General features: G+C 42.5%; 1 protein-coding gene and 1 long non-coding RNA gene across 2 annotated transcripts in view; one reads left to right on the forward strand and one right to left on the reverse strand.

Annotated features, from left to right (window-relative positions):
• The window catches only part of LOC138185680 (uncharacterized), a 35,179-nt gene extending 27,177 nt beyond the window's left edge, over positions 1-8,002 (forward strand). The window contains exon 3 of the long non-coding RNA XR_011174699.1: positions 7,922-8,002. This is a non-coding gene — a long non-coding RNA (uncharacterized LOC138185680). The remainder of the gene's footprint in view (positions 1-7,921) is intronic.
• Positions 218-1,796, reverse strand: LOC138185717 (uncharacterized). The gene is given in 6 exon segments (XM_081833766.1): positions 218-392; positions 443-648; positions 758-911; positions 984-1,218; positions 1,494-1,680; positions 1,743-1,796. Coding segments are annotated over 6 exon segments (1,011 nt in total).
• Positions 8,003-23,059: the final 15,057 nt, after the last annotated feature.

Raw genomic sequence — 23,059 nt, forward strand, 5'->3', positions numbered from 1 at the left:
AGGTTCGACCGACGGACCTTCTATTCGAGTTAAACCTGCTGTACAGTTTGCATTAATGTTCGTTGGAAAACTATACAGAGCGAAATGTCTAAATCGCTTATCCGAAGGGAATTAGTGGATGCATTAAACCGAATCTGTGTTTCCTCCGTTCGACATTCGCTGTAACTGGCCATTACGTTGTTATTCTTGCCGTTTCTCCGAATCGAGATCACGAATTTTATCGTAGTTCTTTAAAGTCTCGTACAGAATAATGTAATTATCGCGGAGCTGAACTAATCGGTGCCATAAGTTAGCGTGAATCACATCGTTAGGTTTCGACTCCGCCTCGGCCATTACCTAACGGAACAGCGAGAGTTTCATTAACAAGGTTGAAAGTGCAATTGAAAATCGTTGTTACGATCGCGTTGATTCGAAAGCGAAATTAACGCGTTCTTCGCTATATCGCGGCAGAGGTAGGCAAGAGTTACAATTAACTGTAAGGATTACTTTGTCGGTGGTCCGTCGTCCGCGATTCACTTGAAGGTACTTGAGATGAAAGAACAGCTCGTAAGCCCAACAGTCGATGGTTTCAGTGTTACGAGTTGCATTCGTTAGTTCGATCGGAGGCGATGTAGCGGTCAAAGCTATTGCTTGTAGCCAGCGTTTCAACTGAAGTAGATTTGTACACATTTTGTTTCATCGAAGAGAGAGAGAGAGAGAAAGAGAGAGAAAAGGAAACGCGTAATTGCAAGTGCAAGGAATTTATGAGAATCCTTACGGTCGTAGTGTCGTTAATGAGTTTCACTACAGCAGGTCTCATGATATCGATAAGTTTCCCAATAATCGTGGTGTCTTTTTTTACCGTAGTCACGTAAGTCGAAAGAGAGCTATTCCAATTCGGCGGTCCACATTGTGCGTTTTTCAACTCTCGCCTTTATAAAAAAAAGAGTATCCTTTAGTTTGCTCTTTCCGTTTAATTTCTAATACTTCTCGTTTGTACCTACTTTTGAAAGAATGTTGGAATTATGTTGTCCATGATGTACTGTGACGGAGTAACGACGATTTTCTTTGTACATGTCGCCAAGCTGCTGACTATAAATGCTAAAAGTTGTCCAAGCGGTCCAGGTCTTCGACGTACGTTACAACCAGTTATACCTCGCGATCGATAGTATTTTCTTTTACAGATTCCATGTCGCGATCGATTGCGATCGCACATCGAGAGAGAGTAGTAACTGGAAACTGCAGGAATCAGCGCAAAAGTCCATTACGCGCGTACACGTGACTTGTATTTTCATCAACCCTTAAAGGCTATCACGAGTAAAATTTCACCCCGTGCGAATTTCGTTTTAGTACTATCATCGTGTAATAATACCACCGCAAACGATGACGTTGTTTACTCTTCGCGTAGTATCGCGAACAACGATAAAAGATTCGATTCCATTTGGTTAAACCTGGTTAATTTCTCGATCGAAATGAATTTTCACCCGTGACAGCCTTTAAGGGTTAATAATTACCGCCGAAGTCTGAGATGCTACTTAGATCGCAATTTTTCGCGGTGGAAAGCGTAGATTGGCACTTGACTTCCCGATCGATCGCAGGTTCGTTGAATTTATTATTTCTAACAGATTCCGGCATGTACTCGTTGACGAAGTTATTCAATTCGATGATCTTGTTTGGAAATGTTTCTAAACAATTAAAAGCCTACACGGAAATACAGTAAATGGTATAAGGGTTAAGTAGAAAGGGATTGTTGTATTTCGTACTTCTTGATGAAGACGCTGGAGACACGAGGCCTCGCCATCTATCTCGGAAGTCATCACGATGTTTCGCAAATAGTTGGCTAATAGTCGTAATTGAATATCTCACGTAAATTTGGACCAACGTTCATCTTGGCATCCCCGTAGGGTGAAAACCAGCGACCGCGATTATCGACTAACCTGCAAAGAATTCGGAAAATTTTCGACAATGAACGATCGCGATCTCCATCGTGGTTATAAGTATGAATATAAGTACGAATGTACGTGAATCGATGCTAGCAACGCGAACTTATTAACTTTTCCTTACCTTGGAGCGAAGTTACTGTTTTATCTGACCGTGATAAACTTGTCGTGAGATATACACGTGATATCTTTTTCTACGTGGCTCCCATTTGCACAGATTTTTCGAGAACGGATCTACGAAAGAGTCAAATGTAAAAAAAGAGTATCTACGACTCGTAACATGTAAAACTATATAAAATAGAAAGCAAAGTGGAGTAATAAACGAAATAAATCAATATTTAAATTCCATTTCTATAGACGTACTCGTAAAAAAAAAAGAATATGAAATTACATAAAAACTCGTAGCCCGATAATGATATTTCAAGGGAGAGTGTTGAACGAACAACGTTTAATAGCATATTTTTCATAGCGTTGAAAAGGTAGCTGATAGATTCCACAACAGGTATCACGCATGTGGTCGTGTTATTACGACCACGAGTCTGTTTTCTACGAAACAGAGGCTCAAGATAAATAGTGTAACGAGCGATTCGCTGTGCGGTGTATAGAATGTATTCAAAAGCAGACGGTTAATGAGAATGCAATGGGCGCCTTAACTCCACCTAACATCGGCTAGCTGGAAACGGATGTGCTTCCAGATTTTTCCTAATTAAGATGTGGCCGGTGCAACTCCATTACGTAAAGCAACCATCTTGATTTACCGTTCGACTCGACGGCGATCCGGCTGCAACAAAACCTTTATGGTCACGAGAGAATTGGAAGGACTCGAAAAGGTCCGCGGCTCTTGTTCTACCTCCTTCTTCTTCTCTTTCTCTTTTCTTCTCCATGCTCTGGTTAGTCGTCGTCGTCTTCTTCTTCTTCTTCTTCTTCTTCTTCTTCTTCCATGTCTTCCTCTCCTCCGCTGTTCTTTCCCTTCCTTTTCTTTTCTTTCTTTTACGTTCGTGTCCGTAAGTTTTGCGGAGGTGCCGAGGTGAGATCTCCTCAAAGATCTACCTACGATGCACGACCACTATTACTGGCACTGGCAAGGGTTGCCTGGAATGTGATGCAAATTTTATACGAATCAGTTACAGCGCGGACCGTCCAATACCTCTACGAATCTAAACCTTTGATAGGCTCGGTTAAGATCGTTGAATGGCAAGTGGCGATCTTCGGTATAAAAGCAACAGTTTTCATAGGAAAAAAATTCTTCGGGTCTTATTGGAAGTTTTACAAGAAGATAGATAATACAGCAAAAAGATTGCGCTATCTGGAGTGTAAAGACTGATACGGATGTCGGCGGCTGACAGTGTGACCAAAGACGGCCTCGAACAGAATGAGAAGTGGAAGGAAGGAAAAGAAAAACAAGGAGAACAGCCAGAAGAAGAAGAAGAAGAAGAAGAAGTCAGGAGGTATCACGGCCGAAGACATTTCTATGCGCGCCCACTGTCAGCGAAGATAACTTACGACTTGGCGGAATGGTAATGACCGTGGCAGACATTCCGTCCTGTTGCAGATTTAATAGACTCGTCCTGATAGGGGGGTACGAAACATGTCACCGCTCGTGACCAACCGAGTCGAGCCAATGATTTATCTCGATGGACACGTCTTGTCAACACCATCACGATTTTGAATCCCAACCGGGCTACGGAATAGATTTGCTATCTTATGGTATTTCTTATCGCATGTTCCGAAATACCGATGTCATTCACCAGATCTGTTTTCGTAATGTCCTTCGATCCTTTTTAGAACAGACTATACATAAGGACTATACATATTCGATCCTATCGTCGAAGATTTCTGCAAGTAAACAGTAATTCTTATATTCGAATTTAATTATGAGAAATTTAAAAATAACTAAGTACGTAGATTGCGATAATTATAGGTAGTAGACGAAGCAACGTTTGCCAAACAGGTATCTATCTGGTGATTAAAGTACAAGGCGTAAAAACGAATATCACTGGTTGAAGAATCCACTGGTCCGACCAAGATCCGCTTAATCTCTTTGCGATGTAAAATCTTGTTCTTTCACGATCGAGTTCTTACGAAGACGTCTGCCATTTTTAATTCAATTAACCTGTGGCTATCCGTTCGCAGGTTTGTATAATACGCGCGATCAGTCGGTAAATAACTCTAAATGATTCGATCGCGTATTTGTGCAAAGTATGTAACGCGTTGATAGCCGAGCAGGCAGCAGCTCTAATGCAACGTGTTAGCTTACTGGAGCACGCGATCCTGTTGGAGTAATCGTCATTTGCCGCTGTGTACGTACCATCTTACGTGTTTCTTCGCGTAATCGCATGCAACTTACTTACATTTACGTACACGCGTGCAAACACAGATACAGCGTGACCCGTTCGGTGAAAGCAGATTACAAAGATATATTTAAATACAAGAAGCACACCTATGCAGGATTTGGTATAAAACCAAACTTATCGTTAATAATTATGGTCTTTTTATTCCCGCTCATAAACAAGGTAATTGTTAACGATAAAAGCGGTCCGAGGACTGCGATTATAAAAAATGGCGATAAAGGATGATGTTTGTTAGAGACACGAGTAATTTACTTCGTGCAGTAACGAGGTCGACGGGGACCAGCGTAAACCTCAATAAAGATAAACTTAGCCCGGCTGCTAAATAGCTATATTTAAGCTCGCGTCTCTTTGTTCGTAATATTGTCGCACTTACTTAATCGGATTGTTCCGAACGCTACGGACACGGTGTAATTCATGAAACGAATGTGAATAGATTTCATAATAGGAGAAACTCTTTAGTTGCTTTCTAATGGATTCTAGCCAATGAACCGACGTTGTAAAGGGATTTTCGAGTTCCTTTGTTCGTGTCTCCTATTATACCGGCAATTTTCTTAATTCGAACCACACGCCTGTAGAAGGCAGAAAGAGGGAGAGGTAGGAAAGAAGTTAAACGATTTATCGTTGTCGCAATCGCGTTAATTGAGTTGGCACTGAACGCGTACGCGTTGACTCTCGATGAAGCACACGTCGCTCGGTCATGGAAGATTAAAGATAACACACGCGCGTTTGGCGTAGCAACAGTTGGGTTAGGTTTTTCCATGGAATCCGGCAATGCTACGTTTCGTCGTCGAGTTAAAGGACTGACGTAACGAGACGTGAGCTGCAACTCGATAAAGATAGGTCTTTGAAAACAACGGAAGTTGGACGTGGTCGAACATTGACAGCGATCGGTAAGAAGTCGATACTGTTCTACTGTACGCAAATATAAGTGCGACTGGGAGGTATTAGTATTAAACGAAGAACAGGATGTATAGATTACGGGACATCCTTGTAGAGTAATAGGTTTACCGTGACGTGAAAAATAAAGGGGAGAGATTTAACCGAGTTAGTTTATAGTCTCTTGATTATACCGACCCGAGGCGAGTAGTAGCGCGCGTGTTTCAGAACGGCCTTAGTCCGACCATCTGTCAGCACATCTGCTGTTAGCGAACGATTAGATCATTTCTCGATACCTTTTCATGCTGCAATTACCTTTTCGCAATGTATTACGCATTTGTATCGAAAGATTTATCGGCGCGTCGATCCGTGAATCTTCGAATAGGAAAATCGTTAACACTGTTTTGGTTTCTATCGTTGCGCCGATAAGCAGCCGCATGACTTATTATAGGAGGAGCGTTAATACGATGTAAAAGCCAGCCACGGATGAATAACTGGAGGCAGACCAAGGCGAAGATTGGTATGTCGTGAGCTTGCCGTAAAGTTGCAGCGGTGTAACGCCGTGGCGAATCTCCTAGCACCTATCTGAAATGGCATCTGGATTTTTGCAGACACTCGTGTCCTGCGAGCCGCGATATCGCGTATTCACGGTACGTTAGAGGCTCTGCTTCCACGCAGTGTCTTGCACGCTAATTACAACGTATCCGCGGCTGAGATTGAATGCGGGCGATATTTCATATAGGACAGAGCGCTCTTGCTTGCGCAACAACGTCTAATAACGATTGCGAAAGCGATACGTAAGCGAGGTTCCCGCAAGGGGATCGAGGCCGAAGAAAGTACATGCAGTCTGCTTCGTCCGTACAGAGAAAAAGGAGAAACGTATAGTGTCGCGCGATACCGAAACCGCATTATTCGCCGGATAAAGGACGATTCGAAGCTTCCTTTTGCCATTAAAACTTGATAACACGCGTCCTATCTTTTGTATTCGTATATAGCTCGTTTGTGATCGTTCTACCTTCGATTTTCTATTCGATTCGATAACATAATTGCCGTAATTAAGGAATCGTTGGACGCGAACAACTTACACAACGAAGTAAACAGCAAGACGTCGCGTTATGTATGTAGAAAACTCACGACCGAGAACAGAGGCACGATCGCAATTGGTAGTGCATGTGCCTTTCTAATTTTCGCATGGCGCAACACGCGATTCTTCCTCTTAAGACCGAGCCGATTAGCATTTCTGGCTAATCGCGTTTCTACGAATCTAACTTAATTCCTACCACCTTCTAGATGATATGCACGTTAGGCGCGGCAATATTTCAATTTCGATTCACTTTTCATTCGATGATCGAGCAAAAGGGCATATCGAACGTATCAAAGACTAATGGCTCCGTGACAAAAATATTTTTGCTTTCTTCCTTTTCTTATACACTCTTGTAAAAGAATATTTAATTTCTATTCGATACAGTGCAAAAAGATTTTCTCAATATGGCGATCAGATTTTACGTGGTTCGTCAGCTTTCTCATTGATGATTCTTTATTGCGATTCTCGTTTGCTGGCGAGATTCGTCTTGATGGGCCTGCGATTTCAAGCCACCTTTATTATAGTCGAAGATCTAGTTTTCTCCGGCTTATCGCGCGGCAACCATCTAAACGTTGTTGTCACGTAAGACCCATCGGGTAGAGATCCACTTACGACGGATGCGCCAACTCGTCCGAGGCATTGTGCACACCATGCAGGATAACCTGGACCTTATACGAGGCTGATTAACTCGAGGAACGTTCTTATTATCAGCGAACGAAACTACGTTACGGGTTTGCCGAAGCATAAACGTGAGTCGCGATCGTGCTCGGTTCCGACTTTTATCATCGATATCTCGAAACGGTCGAGCCTTGATTTATCATTATGATCGTCTCGATATCAACGACACGGCTTGCCAATGTCGGGAAGTCGTTTCTTTTCGGTAGATAATTCTAAGACATATTTCTCGTTATCGCGGAAGAAGTTAATGGCCAGACGCGAAAAGTTCACGCGCAAAATAATCATCCGTTCCGCATTCCACCCTCCACGATTTCAGACGATGGTAGACGTGATTCGTGGAGGGTGAAGTTTTGGGACGCGGGATACGCGGAAAGGTACTCATTTGTGTGTCCAAAGTGACGCAGCCGCGGAACACGCTCACCCAGAAGCAGGAACATCGTGTTCCTGCCATTACGGTTATTGCGAGCCGTGACAGAGGCATTTAGATTCAGCTGGAATGCAGCTCTGTAGCCGCAATAACAGGTAGACGTAAGGTAGTAACCAGTAGGAATCTCGCTTAAGGGGGTCGGTGTCTTTTCCTGTCTTTTCTTTGCTCTCTTTCTACATAGAATCTCGTGATTCGAGTGATTCGTGTGATTCACTTTCTACAACAATTACAGCAATGCGTTCCTTCCGCTCGGGTAGCATTTCAGATCGAAAAGATAACATGCCGTAGAAATATATCTTGAGAAATGGTATAGCCTTTGTATACAAGATCGAAAGCACGAAACTATAAATTTACGCGTTAGAAATGCCCCATTTAAATAGGATAAATGCGTGCAAGTGGTGGAATATAATTCTTTACGGATTCAACTCACGGCATTCCTTTAAAACACGACGTAAACATTATGATACGATAAAATACGATACAAATGACAAATGCACTCGGTGGAGCGCGCAGGCCGCTAATTATGCAGATTGGCACCTAACGTAATGCTCGTTAATTAACCGCATTGCCTATTTTATATGTTCAGGTGGGACGGAAGGACGGCCGGGCACGGCGCCATATTGCCACACCAGAGCTGCCTACGCTTTAAGCAACGTCGTGTGAAACGGTGAGTCGTTTACGATTTATTGCAAAACCACGCGCGAGATCGTACGCTTCGAACATTCGTGTCTTTCGGTTATCGAAAAATATATAACTTTCGATGATGGGTACGTGGCTCAATGAAACGTCAAATTTTCCCCTCGTTGGTGAGATTATTTCAAGACTTTGGTGGATCGGCAAGGATTTACGATACAACCGTGAATTCATTGTCCTCGAAGGACCGAAAGGTCGGGCACGAAGGTCGAGACTCGATACCGTGATGACCTCTTTGATCGTGGCTCGTCTTCGGAGGTCGAACGGTTCGTAGGCGTTCCAGGAAGTCGCGATGATCTTCGAAGCCGTGTATGAGCGTGTTGCGCATCCCTGCGGTACTTAAATCGCTCCTCACCTATGCTTGATAAAAGCCTAGGTTCCAGTGACGTTTATCGTCGGTGCATATACCTTTAAACGCATACGAGCGTACAGTGTACAGTCTACGATAAGAGTTTGCGCTACCACCGTCATCATCGTTTCCTAACATCGGTAATTTATACTCCATTGTAAGCCCGTCAAGTCCTGACGTCTTCATCCACCAAGGGTGTCTTCGATAATCGCGGTATCCACGCCCACGCGAACGTATCCCACTCTGTCTTTTCATCGGTATACGCGTGCTATTCAATTAAAACGACCATGACTGAGAACATTAACATCGGACATTAACTTTTTTCACTTTTTCATGGGTACGAGTTATTTCCCCGTAGGAAATTATGGCTACATAATGCACAGAATGTTCTCTATCCGGTTCAAAATTCAATTAAACGCGTACGTGATCGCAAAAACAAACGAACGAACGTCTCTCTCGTAACAGTGGATTCGTAGCATTATTTATGGCGCGGCTCGCTTTTGTCCCTCGTCTTTTCTTCCAAGAACGCCGGTTCGTGTTATGCCAGACATGGTTCAGGGCGTGCCATCCACGTGGAGACGCGACTATGGGTTTGACGAACCTTGATAGCCTCTTCTCTCAGAAAGGATATCCGATTCGTGAGTCGATGAATTAGGAATTTGCATTAGTCGATGAAATAGCGCGCGTATGTACGTATACTGTACTATTAGCACTCGATCACACCCGCAGCTTCATCAAAAGGGTAAAAGATGACCAGGGACTGTATCGTATCACGATCTCCTCGCAACACGTATAAATTCCGTGCTCGCGTGTATCTCTGTTCTACCTGTAACATCTCTATTCTTCGCGGCAACATCGATAGCCTGAAAAACGTTTTATTATACCGCCGATTGTTCAAAGAAGGGACAACACTCTGGAGAAAAAGACGAAGCGTTTGTCTCTCGTCGACGCGGAGTCACGTGCCGAGATAAGTGCTCCTCAATTTGGAGACAATCGAATTCCTCCTCTGCATACAATTCTCGGGGTAACGGTGAGACACAACGCGTGACATCACGTATCCCCAGCTGGGTGACCAAGGTAGCTTGCTAAACAGGTGGCCATTTATTTTCTTCTCTCATTTCTTCTGTTTACCCTGCATCGATGTACTCGCGCCACGAACACGAGAAAAAGGCAGCTGTTTTCCTTCCCTCCGCAGAAAAGCGATAAATTTCCTAATCCTTCCTTTTTCCAAGTTCTAACGTTACGAAACGGACGATACGTGTATAACGTTGCCCTTTCTATAACTCAGGTTAGGAGAAGGTGAGCAGCGCGCGATGGTCGTTTTAAAATCTCTCGGGGTGGTGTTGGCGAAAAGAACAACCACCCTCGTGAAGAACGTCGATTTGCAGGTATAACGTGCGGCAAAGCCTCGTGTAGGGTTTTAATTACTTTAGACAAATTCGAAACCGGAGACTCTCGCGACGCTGGTGGCCCTCTCGTGTTACCTTGGCTCGAAGACTCGCGCTTGTTAGGTACCCGCCACGCGGTGGTATGCACTGTTGTCGGTGGTATACGCTGCTGTCGAGACGTTGACTGGTTTATTTGGTGGTATCTTAAGTCTTTGCCTGCTGGCAAAATTGAAAATCGAGGATGCGCTTCTATACGCCCTGGTAACGCGTTACCACGGATCGTGTTTCCCGGTAAATCGCTCTTCGATCGATGCTGCGCTGCCTGTCTTCTCTCCTAACAATTTTTTTAACCACGCGGGAGTGTCAAAATAATTGCTATGCTAATCGCAGCTGCTGATTTATCAATGGCTTACTTTGTGGATCGATGGCACGTGGTAGAACGTAGATTCGCTTGTTTGTTTATCGCGCTACTTGTACACAGCGTATGAGAAGCTAACGTCGCATTACCATTGATTACTCGTTTGATCGTTGCATTATACAAACATGAAACGCGATGTCCCGAGTAAAATTACAACGGCGACCAGTCAGCAAATACTTCGTATCAGGATTTAGGGATGTAACGTAAGGTTCTGTAGACACGTGGCTCGAGTTCATCCCGTGTAACACCAGGGTGATGCCGTAATAGAGTATCGGTCTGATCATCTTTACCCAATGATTCGTTGGATCTCGAAGCCGTGTGTCTTTTATTACTCTTGCAAATAATTTTTGCAAATTCTCGGAGCGTTATCTTGTACGTCTTCGCTATAAAGTCAATCGATTAATGGTTTCCTTGAATCAATTATCGCGTGTTCTATGAAACCATGTGTTCTAATGCTTCTGAGCGGATGTATTATGCATGCAGGTTTATGTTCAACGTACGATAGAAAATCTGGCAAGGTTTTTAAAACGAACAAGTTCACGTCATTTTGCGAAAAGTCTCGGATACCTCGAAGGAACTGACGTAATGCAGCTTCGAAGTTGTCTGTATCTTTGTGTCACGTTCCCTTGGGGCGAAAATCACTCGTTCACTTTCAAATATGCAAATCACTGCGCGCGTTATGCGTCAGTGAACAGAGGAATTTCGAGCGGAAGGCTTGCGAATGAAATATGTTAGCTTGCTCTAACGATATAATTAGTTGCAAATACCCGATAAATATAAACATTTTTTCACCATCTTGAACAAAGATATTCGACTTACCCTCTGTCAGAATCGATCGATTTCCCTGTAATTTCGGGCAGTTAGTCGACGATCTCTCGTAGTATCGAACGTTATCCGAATATTCTTGCAAACGAGAAAATAATTTCCCTTCTCGAGCTACGAATACAAATTGGTATCGAGTATAGACGGGGCAAAGCTTAGTGTGCGCAAGCTAATGGTTCGAAAGTAATGCCCGCGAACTCTGTGTCCTGGTAGTCATAAAGTAGCGTGCAACAGGGCCCTAGCTTGTTCTACGACTTCTATTTGTAGGTGTTGCTCAAGCGCTGTATACACCCGACGTGTATTATGGTGCACCGCCACTGTCGAGGCAAGTTAATGCTCTATCGTTACTTATTGGCCGCCCGTTGTTGCTGCCGTTGTATCGCGGTTTCGTCCCTTTGATTCTGTCTATGGTGGGTAGAAGAAGATTCGCTGGATACGCGCGAAGGAATGCCAGACATTCGTATTAAATACCGGATCTAGCGATTTGTGGCCAGAAACATTGACAACGCTTTATCCCCCTTAATCGAATATAGAAGCAAAAAACCAACAAAAATGATTAAAAATTATCTTAACTATCTTCCTCTCGTAAGAAAAAAGAAGAGTTTTAGAGTGGTCGAACTGCTTCGTCATTAGCCACATTTCTACGTTAGATCCTATCTATCGATGACCTTGCGGTGTGGCCGACATGTAACGCGAGATCCGTGTCCCATATGCGGGTGTAACATTTTATTTGACACGGCTTGTAGTCGAAAGGACACGTATGTATGTCGTTCATCGAAGACTTCGTCGTGTTTCTGTTAGCAAGGTAAGGTACAGCCTAGTGCATTGACGCGTGATCATCGATCTGGGTTAACGTTTTTAGCGTCGAGTTTTGTCCGTCTGTAGCTTCGTTACTTCGATCGAATTCAATTAGCTCGCATCAGAAACTGTGTATGCATGCAGCTATACTCTTGTAGATTGCAAGATTCTTGTCGTTAATTTTATTATACGACCGTGGCACTCCCATCCCATAATACGTAACGGGTAGTTTACTTTTAGAATTAGTTTTTACTGATATCTCAAAGATTGGCAATTTTTAATAAACCGACGGTATCGTTATTTAGTGAATTATCGTTTTACGAGATTATCCCGGCCTGTTGAAAGGTTCGGTACCACCCGTGCGAAAAAGATATCGACCGACTCTTCTACCTTCTCGAACACGAGATTCTTCTTTCAAGATTCTCTTTGTTCGCCTGCCGCCATGTAGTTTGGCAAGGTAGAGAAGATGAAGGAGTAGGAGGACGACGAGCAAAGGTGGGATGGTTTGAGAAAAAAGTTTCAGGCCTATCCTATGTATAGCAACGCGAGAACACGAACCTCGGGGAAAAAGTTTTATGGTCGATCTCGTGCAAGTCTGAGAATCTCTGCTTGTTCGAACCTATGGTGGCCAAAAATAAAGGTATCGTTCATGGATCGCGATTGGTACACGAGATCAAGGATAAAGGGAGGTAGAAGTAATAGCGCAATTTTCAATTGACCCAGACCTCATCGGCGAATTCATAAATTACAGATTCGCCTCTTTGCATCTCCGATAATTCCACGGGATTGCCACAATGCAATCGGAAGAGCATGATCACGCATGCATTGTCCACACGTTGCAGCGTGTTAATCTATTATACTACAAGTTCCGCTAGAATTCTCTGAACCATGACTAACTCGAATCTCTCAACTATTCTTCAACGAACGAAGTAAATCGTTAAAAAGTTCCTTCTATACAGGATGCTTCGTTCGTTTTCCATCCGAACAGATTGTTCTAGCGTTAAATCTCGCCACACGTAGCGTAATTACCGATACATATTTATTTCCTATAGGAAGCAGAAATTATTATATCTTCTATATTTGATATCGAAGATACATAAAATCGTGATGATAAAGAAACGACTAGCTTTTAAATCGTTCGTTCTAAACTCTTCGTGTTATCCTACGGTGCTATCAAAGGATTAAACAATAGATAAACGAAACAAGATAAACGAAACACGGTGTTGGAGTGTGTTACTGGGTTTTGCCAATAAAATTCAGCGGAATCTTAAAATCGAAAGTATATAGACAGAATGAGAAAATGTCAGGATATGTGTACATTGCGTGAACCTTAGTAACGGTTTCCGCGAGAAACGTCGCGTTGCGCGAGAACGTAAGGAGATAAGGAAAAATGAAGCGTCATTCTGTAAACGCATTACACGGCAACGAGATTTCTTGAACCGTTTCCAATAGCAATAAACTGCAGGAAGAACTGGGTGTGCGCGAAGCAGCCGCTTTTATAGCAAGCTGACCATAAACGTGGGTAGCCTTTGTCCGAGTAACAGTACTTTTGCTCGTTCTTCCCCTCTCTTTTCCCTACGTTCTACGATAAACATTACTCTTACTCTTATTCTGTTTTCCGCGCTCGAACCTACGTATGTGCTTGCGTAGAACGTACACGACTTATTCGAAAATACAGCTAACAATAAGCAAATAAAGCATAACGATAACGATCTCGATAAGAAATTGGAATTTGAACGTATTGGATCATTCTTCGAGATTCCACAGTTTCAAGCTATCTATTTTAATGAAGCATGACTTCTTTCAAACTGGACGTTCCTATCCTTTAATTTTATTCAGAAGCAGGGCAATTTCCAGGCTGACCTGATATTATTATATTTCTAGAGAGCTTAGAGATTTGCCGGTAACGCATTACTCTCCGTCATTAGTGGAAAAATGTTTGCGCAACCTGAATACTCTAGTTAAATTCAGACAGGCTTAAGGCGGAACAGTCACACGTAAATATCTATCGCAGCCGTAGGTCGATCAGTGGAGTAGGTAGACAACTTGGTAGGTAGAATCGTCGCGATCTACAGTGGCGAGAATATAAATAGGTATAAGTAGGTATAGAATATAAATAGAATATCAATTATTTTTCGTTTAACCACTTCAAATACATTTTTCCATGAAACACTATGCGTTCTTTGAATATTCATCGCGGTATTACGAAAAATCTATAATACAACGACGTTAACTTGGAAACAAATAGCAAACGTTTCGTACCAGCTACGAAAGAGCACTTTAATCAAGAAAGCGTGTAAAGTAGACGCAAAGAATCGTTCGAATTAATTTTGCAAAGAGCAACCGTTGCATTCGTAGAACGAAACGTCGATCTTTTCGGAGTTTGTCCTTTTGTCGAATTCTATCGAATTGTTTGGCCGCTTTGTCGTAAAATTACGATCGAATTGTGGCAGGTTATGGCCCACGCTTGGAACGCTGCTGGATTCGACCTCGATAAACACCACGAAACGTGGGTTGCGCAAAATTTAATAGACCAGCAGGAAGGAGAACCGTGGCAACGATACGATTGTTCGTGGTCCATTCGATTCGATCGCCCGCTGCACGAAATGCAATCCATTTTTACGCTGTTTCGGATATCGCATTGAATTTTGCATGAACTCGGTTGGAAGAGAATACGACAATCAAGCGTATCCAGGACACGTCGCTATACGGCTACGTAATGCGATATGCAGTCTCTTATTAAACTGACCACACGTGTGCATCGTTCCAAGATCCAGTGGTTGTCGATCTCGACTTTTCTTCCCTGGCAAGCCACAGATCACTGGTCTATCGTAAGTACAGCTCGAACACCGCTACATTCCGCACTCGGACGAATCTTTGGTCGATCTATCAAGTCGTTCGATAATTTCCTTCGCAATTGTATGAAAAATACGAAACACATTTTACAAACATTCGTTGTTTGGTTACTGAACAAATCTTAGAAAATAATCACATCTGTCAAGAACGATTGCCATTTTCGACAGACAGATTTCATCTTTTCTACCATCTGGTTATCGATACTCGGATGGTACATGGTAGTAATTCGATGAACAGCGTGTATTTTCCATTTCCTTACTTTCACCTTCTGCTTACCTCGATAATAGCGATATGCGTGCCATAAATCTCATCGATCAATCTTCATGCCGACCAAAACTTGTACGATCCTATACAAACCGTACGCGTGTATAACTCGCTAATCAAGTAGAAAAAATGTTCCTTAGCATCGAGTTATAACGCAATAAGTTACGCAACTTTGCAGCAGCTTGATAGCACATAGTAGGATATTTCTGTACGATCATCGTAAAAGAGAAATTTAATTAGCGCTTCTAAAGCTTCTAAATCTTTTCGACTCGATTCGGTCGATCAGCTTGACAGAGTCAATTTTAACCTTTAATTGGTCAGAATTTATTTCCTCTGCAAACGCAACATTCGATCGATAATCGATGGTAACGCGTCAACGAATACGCGAATATAAATCAATTTGGCTAGACTCGACGGAATTGTCACGAGACACGATCCGCTGCGTATCGCGTTTTGAATATTTCACAATTACTTTTGGTCCTGACGATATTTATCGAGCCATTCCACGGACAGATAGCTTCTATTGATTCGAGTTTATGCGAGTGCTACTGACCGTACGCGACGACGTGGCAAAATCATTGTAACCATTGTCGCGTGGAATATCTAAACAATCGATACCGCCAGTGTGCATTTATCGACCTCGTTTCTTAATTGCTATTTCTTTTGAAATATAGTAGAACTTTCAATATCGAAGTTTATTTAGAGTAACGCGAATTGTTTGAACGACGTTCTGAAAAATGATCTTCAAACGTTTCGCTGTATATATCTATATGCTATTATTTATACATACAAGTGCTCGAGTCGATAAGGTGCAATTACAAAATGTTCGTTTCATAGAATTCGATATCTAATCTGATGCTCATCGAATACGAAAAGAGAGATTATTTGCGCACGTAGGCCCCGATACCTTGAATCGTTTATTTTTACCCTGGTTATTTATCAACGTGTAAAGCATTGTTATTGTGCATTCGCACAGTTCCCTCGCTAACTTCAGTTTCAAGTTGACGCGTCGAATAAGATACCGATGATCAGTAAACTACGAACGTAATATTCGACGGAATATCTTGGCGAGAATATGCATTATTACAGATATAAATTAACCTGCCTTGATTTTCTATTTATTTGTCACCTTCAATTCTATACGATATTCATCGTTTCTGTAAGAAACAATCGACCGAAATGAGAATGGAGGTGGTCTCTTTGTCTCTGAGAGATCGCAGGTGGAATGCATTTTTCACAGCCAACTTATTTAGTTTATTTATTTGCGATAAATCTTATGGGACGGTGTGAAACGAATAGGCGAACGATTATTCATTTGTCGATTAAAAAATTGCTACAGATGCGGTCAACGATATTGCCGACAATAAAAGTCGTCCCGGTCTGGGCACGCCCTTAGATACCTGATTCTCAGCCCCAAGGCTTTCAAAGCACCTACACGTAACACTTTCGTTACGTGCCGTAATTACAGACCGTATCGAACCTCGAGCTGCTTCGAGATTTATCAGGTCGCGAAGATGCCTATCCGGAATATTTCTTGCGCGCATTAACAAATTGCAACTGGCTCTCGATATATCTGGTGTTTAACTTATTCCACCACCAAGAATATATTACCAGATGCGTACGTAGCTGGTTTTTGTGCTTCTTTAGAATCACTGGAATATTGGGAGATCGATGAATAACACGCAGGAAAAGTACACTTAATTAGACTTTTACACGATTTCTATTCGACATGGTTTGTGCAAAAATCCAATTCCTCTTTTATGTGATTTAATTTGATCTGACATAGTTCGAACGATCTCTTTCTATCGTAAAAACGTCTTCTTTCGATTTAACCCTTTGCACCCTAAATTTATTATCGCATTATCCTCTATTGGATTTTGTATCGTACATTTATCAAATTAAAAAATATATTCTCACGCGGGCGCGTAATGTGTTCGTACGAGTAAGATTCAATTAGAGATTTGTTCGAAAACAATTTATTACTTATATTGGCTTTTTCGCATCTAGATTCAACCTATCATGCTTCCATTTTTTCAAGAACCTATCTACAGAAACATAATCGCTGTATCGATAATCTCGGTGTCTCACAATCTTTGCTACGTTCGCTGGTCGTCAATGCGCAAAATATCAATCTGTCCCGCTGCTACTAAACGCTGGTTTGCCCGCCATGTATTTATAAAAGCGCGATTCATGCGAATGACAACGGTATAGTCGATCGATCGGTATCGACGCCCACACTTTTCAGAGTAGCAACCACTGCGCAACAAGCCACAAGTGCACATGCACATTTCTGCCAGCGATGAAGCACGAAGTGGGCCGCATGAACGAGTGCATTGCGTGGCGTTTGCATTCATAGATTTGCGCCTACTTGCAGCCGTGCAAATCCATTACGTGCGTCACTCTCACACACCTACGAAAAGTCACGATATTCTCAATGGTCGAGCGGAACTTTTGTAAAATTTCTCATTCACTGAACCGTGTTGCGCTATGTTCGTATACCTGAAGCGACCTCGGTACGTGCCAAACGCGAGCAGATTTCTTCCCAAAAGCTTTGCACAACCAATGGACTAGAGGTTGAGGAATTCGATGCGATAACATTGGTTTACAAAATATCTCTTACTTCTTCAGAAACGAGTTTTAATATGTGACTTTCTGTGTATTTTTTCTGCTGAGTCGAAAAATGCAACTAGATTGTCTTTCTTACGTCAGATTTTTTTAATGACGTACAGCTCATACCAATACGCTTTTTGTAGCTTGACGGAACAACGACTTATTGAACTCGTCGTTTTATTTTTAACGATGTTAACGATGATATTACGTTTACGCAATTTTTACACATTATGTCACAGCTTGGTCCTTGATGGGTTAGTAGTTAGTGATTCATATAATTTCACGTATCTATTAACCAGTATTCTGTTACCTAGAAAGCGATAATCGACGATGATCTGTCATTTCTAATCGGCCATCGTATCACAACTTTACTTGCCTCGATATCGTTTTTCCATATCCAAAATATATGAACGGAGTCGTTCGTCATATTGGTCGTTCACGTTAATCAGGTTTCCTAGGAAAAACATTCAAGTGGAAATTCAGAAAAATGATTTCCAAACGTCATAACGTGCTACGCCTGGAATCGTACGAATTACATACATATAGCATTATTAACGAAATACCTATGAATCCGATAATTATTAAGCGATAAAAAGTGCAACCACGTAACTCAGCATGGAAAAATATATAAGGATCCGTGGAAATATCTACCGTTAATAAAAACCTTGCGAGCCAGTGTAATTAACGTCTTACGCCATTAATGCGTAATATTTACGCGCAAAAAAGGAATTCTCGTTTTATGTAGGAAGAAAGACATTTATAACGATAATGAATAAGTAACGTCCCTGTAAAGATTGGTTTCGCCATGTATGCGAAAACCTGATCGGCACCGAGCGACGTTAATACGTGACAAGCATGTAACGTGTTATTTTACGCAACGAACAATTTTGGAACGCACATATTTATGAGCAAGGTTCATCGACTTTTATTTAACGCTTTGTCGTGACTGTTGCGTGCTAAACAAAGGAACAAACAGCTTTCTTTACGAAGTTGTCCTGTAAATGAACGTTCATCGACGTTCCAAGAAGACGTATAACCGTACGAAGATCATTCTCACCAGACTTATAGGAAGCTCAAACTTTTCAACGTTTCCACGATACTTTTTCAGTCATAACGAACCGTAAATCGCAAGCTGAAAATTACAACGACGTGCATCAGAATTTTGAATTTATCTAAAACTTAAAATCATCTAGCTTCGCAATTAATCAAATTACAACTTCACTCCCACATATTGTCATAATACATTTTTGTGACACGAGAAGCTATACTACACGTTGTAAAATAATAAACGGAGAACTGTGTTTTGCAACAGCGATTACCTCGCTTACACCGCGACGATTCTCAGCTAATCAGTTTGAAAAAGCCGCTATGCGCAAAAGTTAGTTGGAGTCGTGGAAAGATTTTCCAGCGGAGTTTTACACGCGTGTGAAACGGACGTAGGCAAGTGGATAGGTTCGATAGGAAAGGTTTGGCTTTCCACGAAGTCGGTACCTAGTCATTGTCAAAGGAATTAACTCGAACCCCCGGTTTTCTCACGCGATCTCGCCGCGCTCCGACTCTTATCCCGGCCTCGGTTAGATCGGAATGCAGGATGCACGTTGGTAACTACACTCGGCTAGGTGAGACGACAGTTTTCTACATATATAAGCAAACAGGATGGGTAGAACGCATGTTACATAGCCTCGTGTAACTGGCGAACGTGTAGACTTGCGGACGAAGGATCGGAAAGGCTGGATGGATGCGATGTGTATAGATGGGGATGGAAAGTGGGATCGGGAGAGGAATCGAGAGAGGAATCGGGATGAGCGAGCGAGAAGCATGCCGAAGCGAACGAACCGGCCAACGAAAGAGGAAAAGAGGTTGATGAAGCAGAGGGAACGAGAAGCACAGCGAAAGAGAGAGGCTCGATTCTCGGGCGTCGGCGGCCGGCCTTGCAAGGACGTTCTCCTTTACTTCTTGTTCGTGCTTGGGCGACCGTCTTCGCAGTTGCCGTATTGCCGTGTTGCCGTGCAGGCAACTAACCCACCCGACCGGCCCAGCAAATAAACCAACCGCTAGCCAACGAATAACTCGACAGCCAACCCGGAGAACGAAATCTTGCGTAACGATCGTTGGATCTTCGGTCCTCCGACCGGGATCCTGTCCATTCCTATCACTACCGTTCACAAGTATTCCGACATTCGTCTCCCTTCGATAAGATTCGTATTTCGATTAGAAAATTGTGATCAAACAGCGATGATTTCATTCGTCGTAGTTACTACAGACACATATGACGGAAAATCGCGATTAATTTTTAAGTTTAGGTCGTTCGAATTCAGACAAGTAACCCGGACCAAGTATAGTTTTCCCTCATCGTTGAACTATGCTGCTCTTTTATTTTATCAATGTCTGCCAACTCTATGTACATGCACGCGGCTGAGATAAGATCAGAGACCGGAATTAGATCAAAGAGTATCGCTTTCAAATATATTTCGTGTACTTACGATAGTCTTCATCCGTCGAGTTACTTGCAAGATACTTCTCGATTAGCATATTCGAGAGATTCTGGTTCGGTATATCCCTGCGTTGGGAATCTTTGGTTGATCGAAAGCCTTTATCCGATAGCGAGCAGACGAAAGCACAGAGAGCCATCTTAACGCGGTATCTACGGTATTCCGGGGTTAGTTTCATCGTTAACCCCGAGAATACTCTCGACTAAGTTCATCCGCCACGTAATTACAGACACAGGCTATTATCTAGCCGAGCTTCCTCGCGGAGTAGTTACGCCGGAATGGAAAGGAACACTTATTAGAAGTTAACGAATATTTATGGAACGGCTCGCGTCTATCCAACGTTCGTGCGACTATCGTACGCGAGTTGGCGAGCAAGGAAGCGAACGAACTTGGAATTCCTGTTTTATAAACGATCACGAAGCTGGAAAAAACCGCATGGCGATTTTTCGACACGGCGAAACTCGTTCAATTTGAAATCCAATTAACCTTGATGGCCGAGTCGACGCGATCTTCGTTTTGTCGCTACCAAATTCAGTTGTGCTTGATAGACGTACCGATCAGACGCAGTTATTCGTCCTCCTACGTCGACTACGTAGATCATCGCGCGTGTATAAAGTCACGCGCCAATTCGTACGTATATTCACTCGTACAGAAACGTACCTCAAGGACGTCGATCGGCCTTGCTGACGTCGTAATTGATAAGGCTAGCCGACGATAAGCTCTCATCGTGATGTTGTGATTACGTGAATTTATCGCTTTATCTACACTTCGTCTATCTTTCGCCGGCTCGAGTACGCTGAGGATACACGACTGCCGAGTGTTTTATACGCTCTCGGGAATACCGATCTAATAAAATAACTTCGTCTTCAAGCTATTTCTAACTGTCTATCTTCGTTAACCAAATCGTCAATCTTATTGTTTCGTTTTACGAGAGACACATCTAATAGCGAAAAGTATTTTTATGTTCTAGGAAAAGTATGTTTCATCGTATAATTCTCTGATAGAATTTATAACGCTGTTCGCCAAAAATATCGCAACGTTTCAAACACAAGGTCGCACAAAAGTGTTGGAATTTTCGTTGACGAGCAGCGTGTAACGTTTTACTCGTAATAAACCCGACAGGATCTACGACGTCTCGATCGACGTTGGAATGCAATTCTTTCACGAATCCCTGTGTTCAGCCGATCGATTTCGAGTTCGTAAAACTAGACGAATAAAAGATGTCGGTTTCCATGAGCTTTCTCCGTATCGTATCTCAAGCGAGATCCAACCCGTGGAAGCAGCAGCTCGAGACGGTCCAGAGGTAAGCGTAACGGCCTTGCAAGGTTCCTTTCAAGGTCGACTCTAATGTTCTCCCCTTTTTCCCTTCTTCCGTCTCCCCTTTCTCCCCTTCGTCTCCGTCACTCTATTTCTTTTTTAACTCCGCTTCGGAGCCCGTCACGCGGCTCTCTCTGAACCTCGCTTCCTCTTTCTCCTTTTATCGACCCGCAGCCTCTCTTTCTCCGTCCCTTTCTCCCTTTCGGCACTGCCTTTGGCTTTCCTCAGCCCTCTTCTTCCTGTTGCCACGTGAAAGTATGCATCCTCTGTGGTCTTAGGCGTTCGGTCGAACAGCTCCGCGAGCTCTGGCGAGCAATTACGAAAAATCGAAAGGTATGCGGCTTAAAAATATCTTCGTCAACGAGCCAGAGACAACGAAGAAACCTCGTGAAATAGCATTTAGCGTGAAAGTTATGTTCGCGTGAAAAAGGTATCGGCGTCAACTTAAACGTTCGCTTCTATAGATCTTTATCGTTCCTAGCAAATCGTTACCATCGAACAGGATCCGTAGTGTAGAGGCAGTCGATCTGAAAAGAGGTCGCCGATCTTTTGCAATCGGCGATCACAATACCTATAAGGCATTGCCCACGCGATCCAGAGTTATGCCAGAGAGAAATGTACACGCGCTGTGCCCAGCTGCACGTGCTCCGACATGTGTGAAATCAGTTCACGTGCAAACCTATTTTCAATTGCGAGCTTCGTGCACCTGTACGTTAATTCAGGTCGTACATCGGCTGTTTGTTGTTGGGACTAGCACGAAAATTTTTACGATTTTCCGTTCGTTACGAAGATTACTGGCGGGAAAAATAAGTAATTTAATGGGTAAGAAAATGCACTTCGATATGATGTACAGTGATTTATGATAATATTTGAACATTCATTTATCATACGCGTTATATGAAACATACGACTTAGATTTTTACGATTTTTCTACGATTTTTATGTTTATGTTAGTAGAATTTGTAACCAATCTTGTTATGTTTCTTCACTCTGATCTTCGATCGCCGTCGTCGATAATGCGTCGATATGCGTCTTTTATCAATGTTATCAATTGCTGTTCATCCTATTGGATCACACGTACCTGTACTTTGAGCTTGACACTTGTGAAATATAAAATTCGCTCGTAATTGTCAATACGGACTTTATGCCTCGTCTTTTTATTTCCATTATCGATCGATCGATGTTCGTTTCTAATGACTACGCGTTATCGGGCCGTTAAGTTCTTCTTTACTCGTAATTGCGCGTCAAAGAAAAGCGAAACCGTGGATTAATCAACCACGATTTCGATAGAGTTCAATAATAACAAGAAAACAAAATAAAAATAGGAAATAGAAAAATTATAAATGAAACGTTGCGTTTATAATGCAACTCTGGTTCTAAACGCGTTAACGAGGTCGGAGGTTATTACTGTGGAGTGTCAATATTATTGCCATTGAACGATGCCAAGCAGTCTAGAAACAAAACATTATCGGAGAGATTTGAATTACGACTCGATGATAAAAGGTCAGATAAGAGAGCGTCGTAAAATCGAAGATTTAAAGAACGTTTCCAAGAAGAATAAATCACTCCCCATTGTTTTCTTCGGACGCTATCTTTTTCGTGTTTTATTTAAATTCAATTTTAATGGCATATTCGAAAGATATTTGCAGTTGGGTGAATGGCCGGCGAAAAGTCAATCGTTGCAGCTCGGCAGCTCCGAGAGAAAAAGTCTCGCGTG

Source organism: Bombus flavifrons, chromosome 12, assembly GCF_040668555.2.
Source record: "Bombus flavifrons isolate JBK064 chromosome 12, iyBomFlav1_principal, whole genome shotgun sequence".
Classification (NCBI taxonomy): domain Eukaryota; kingdom Metazoa; phylum Arthropoda; class Insecta; order Hymenoptera; family Apidae; genus Bombus; species Bombus flavifrons.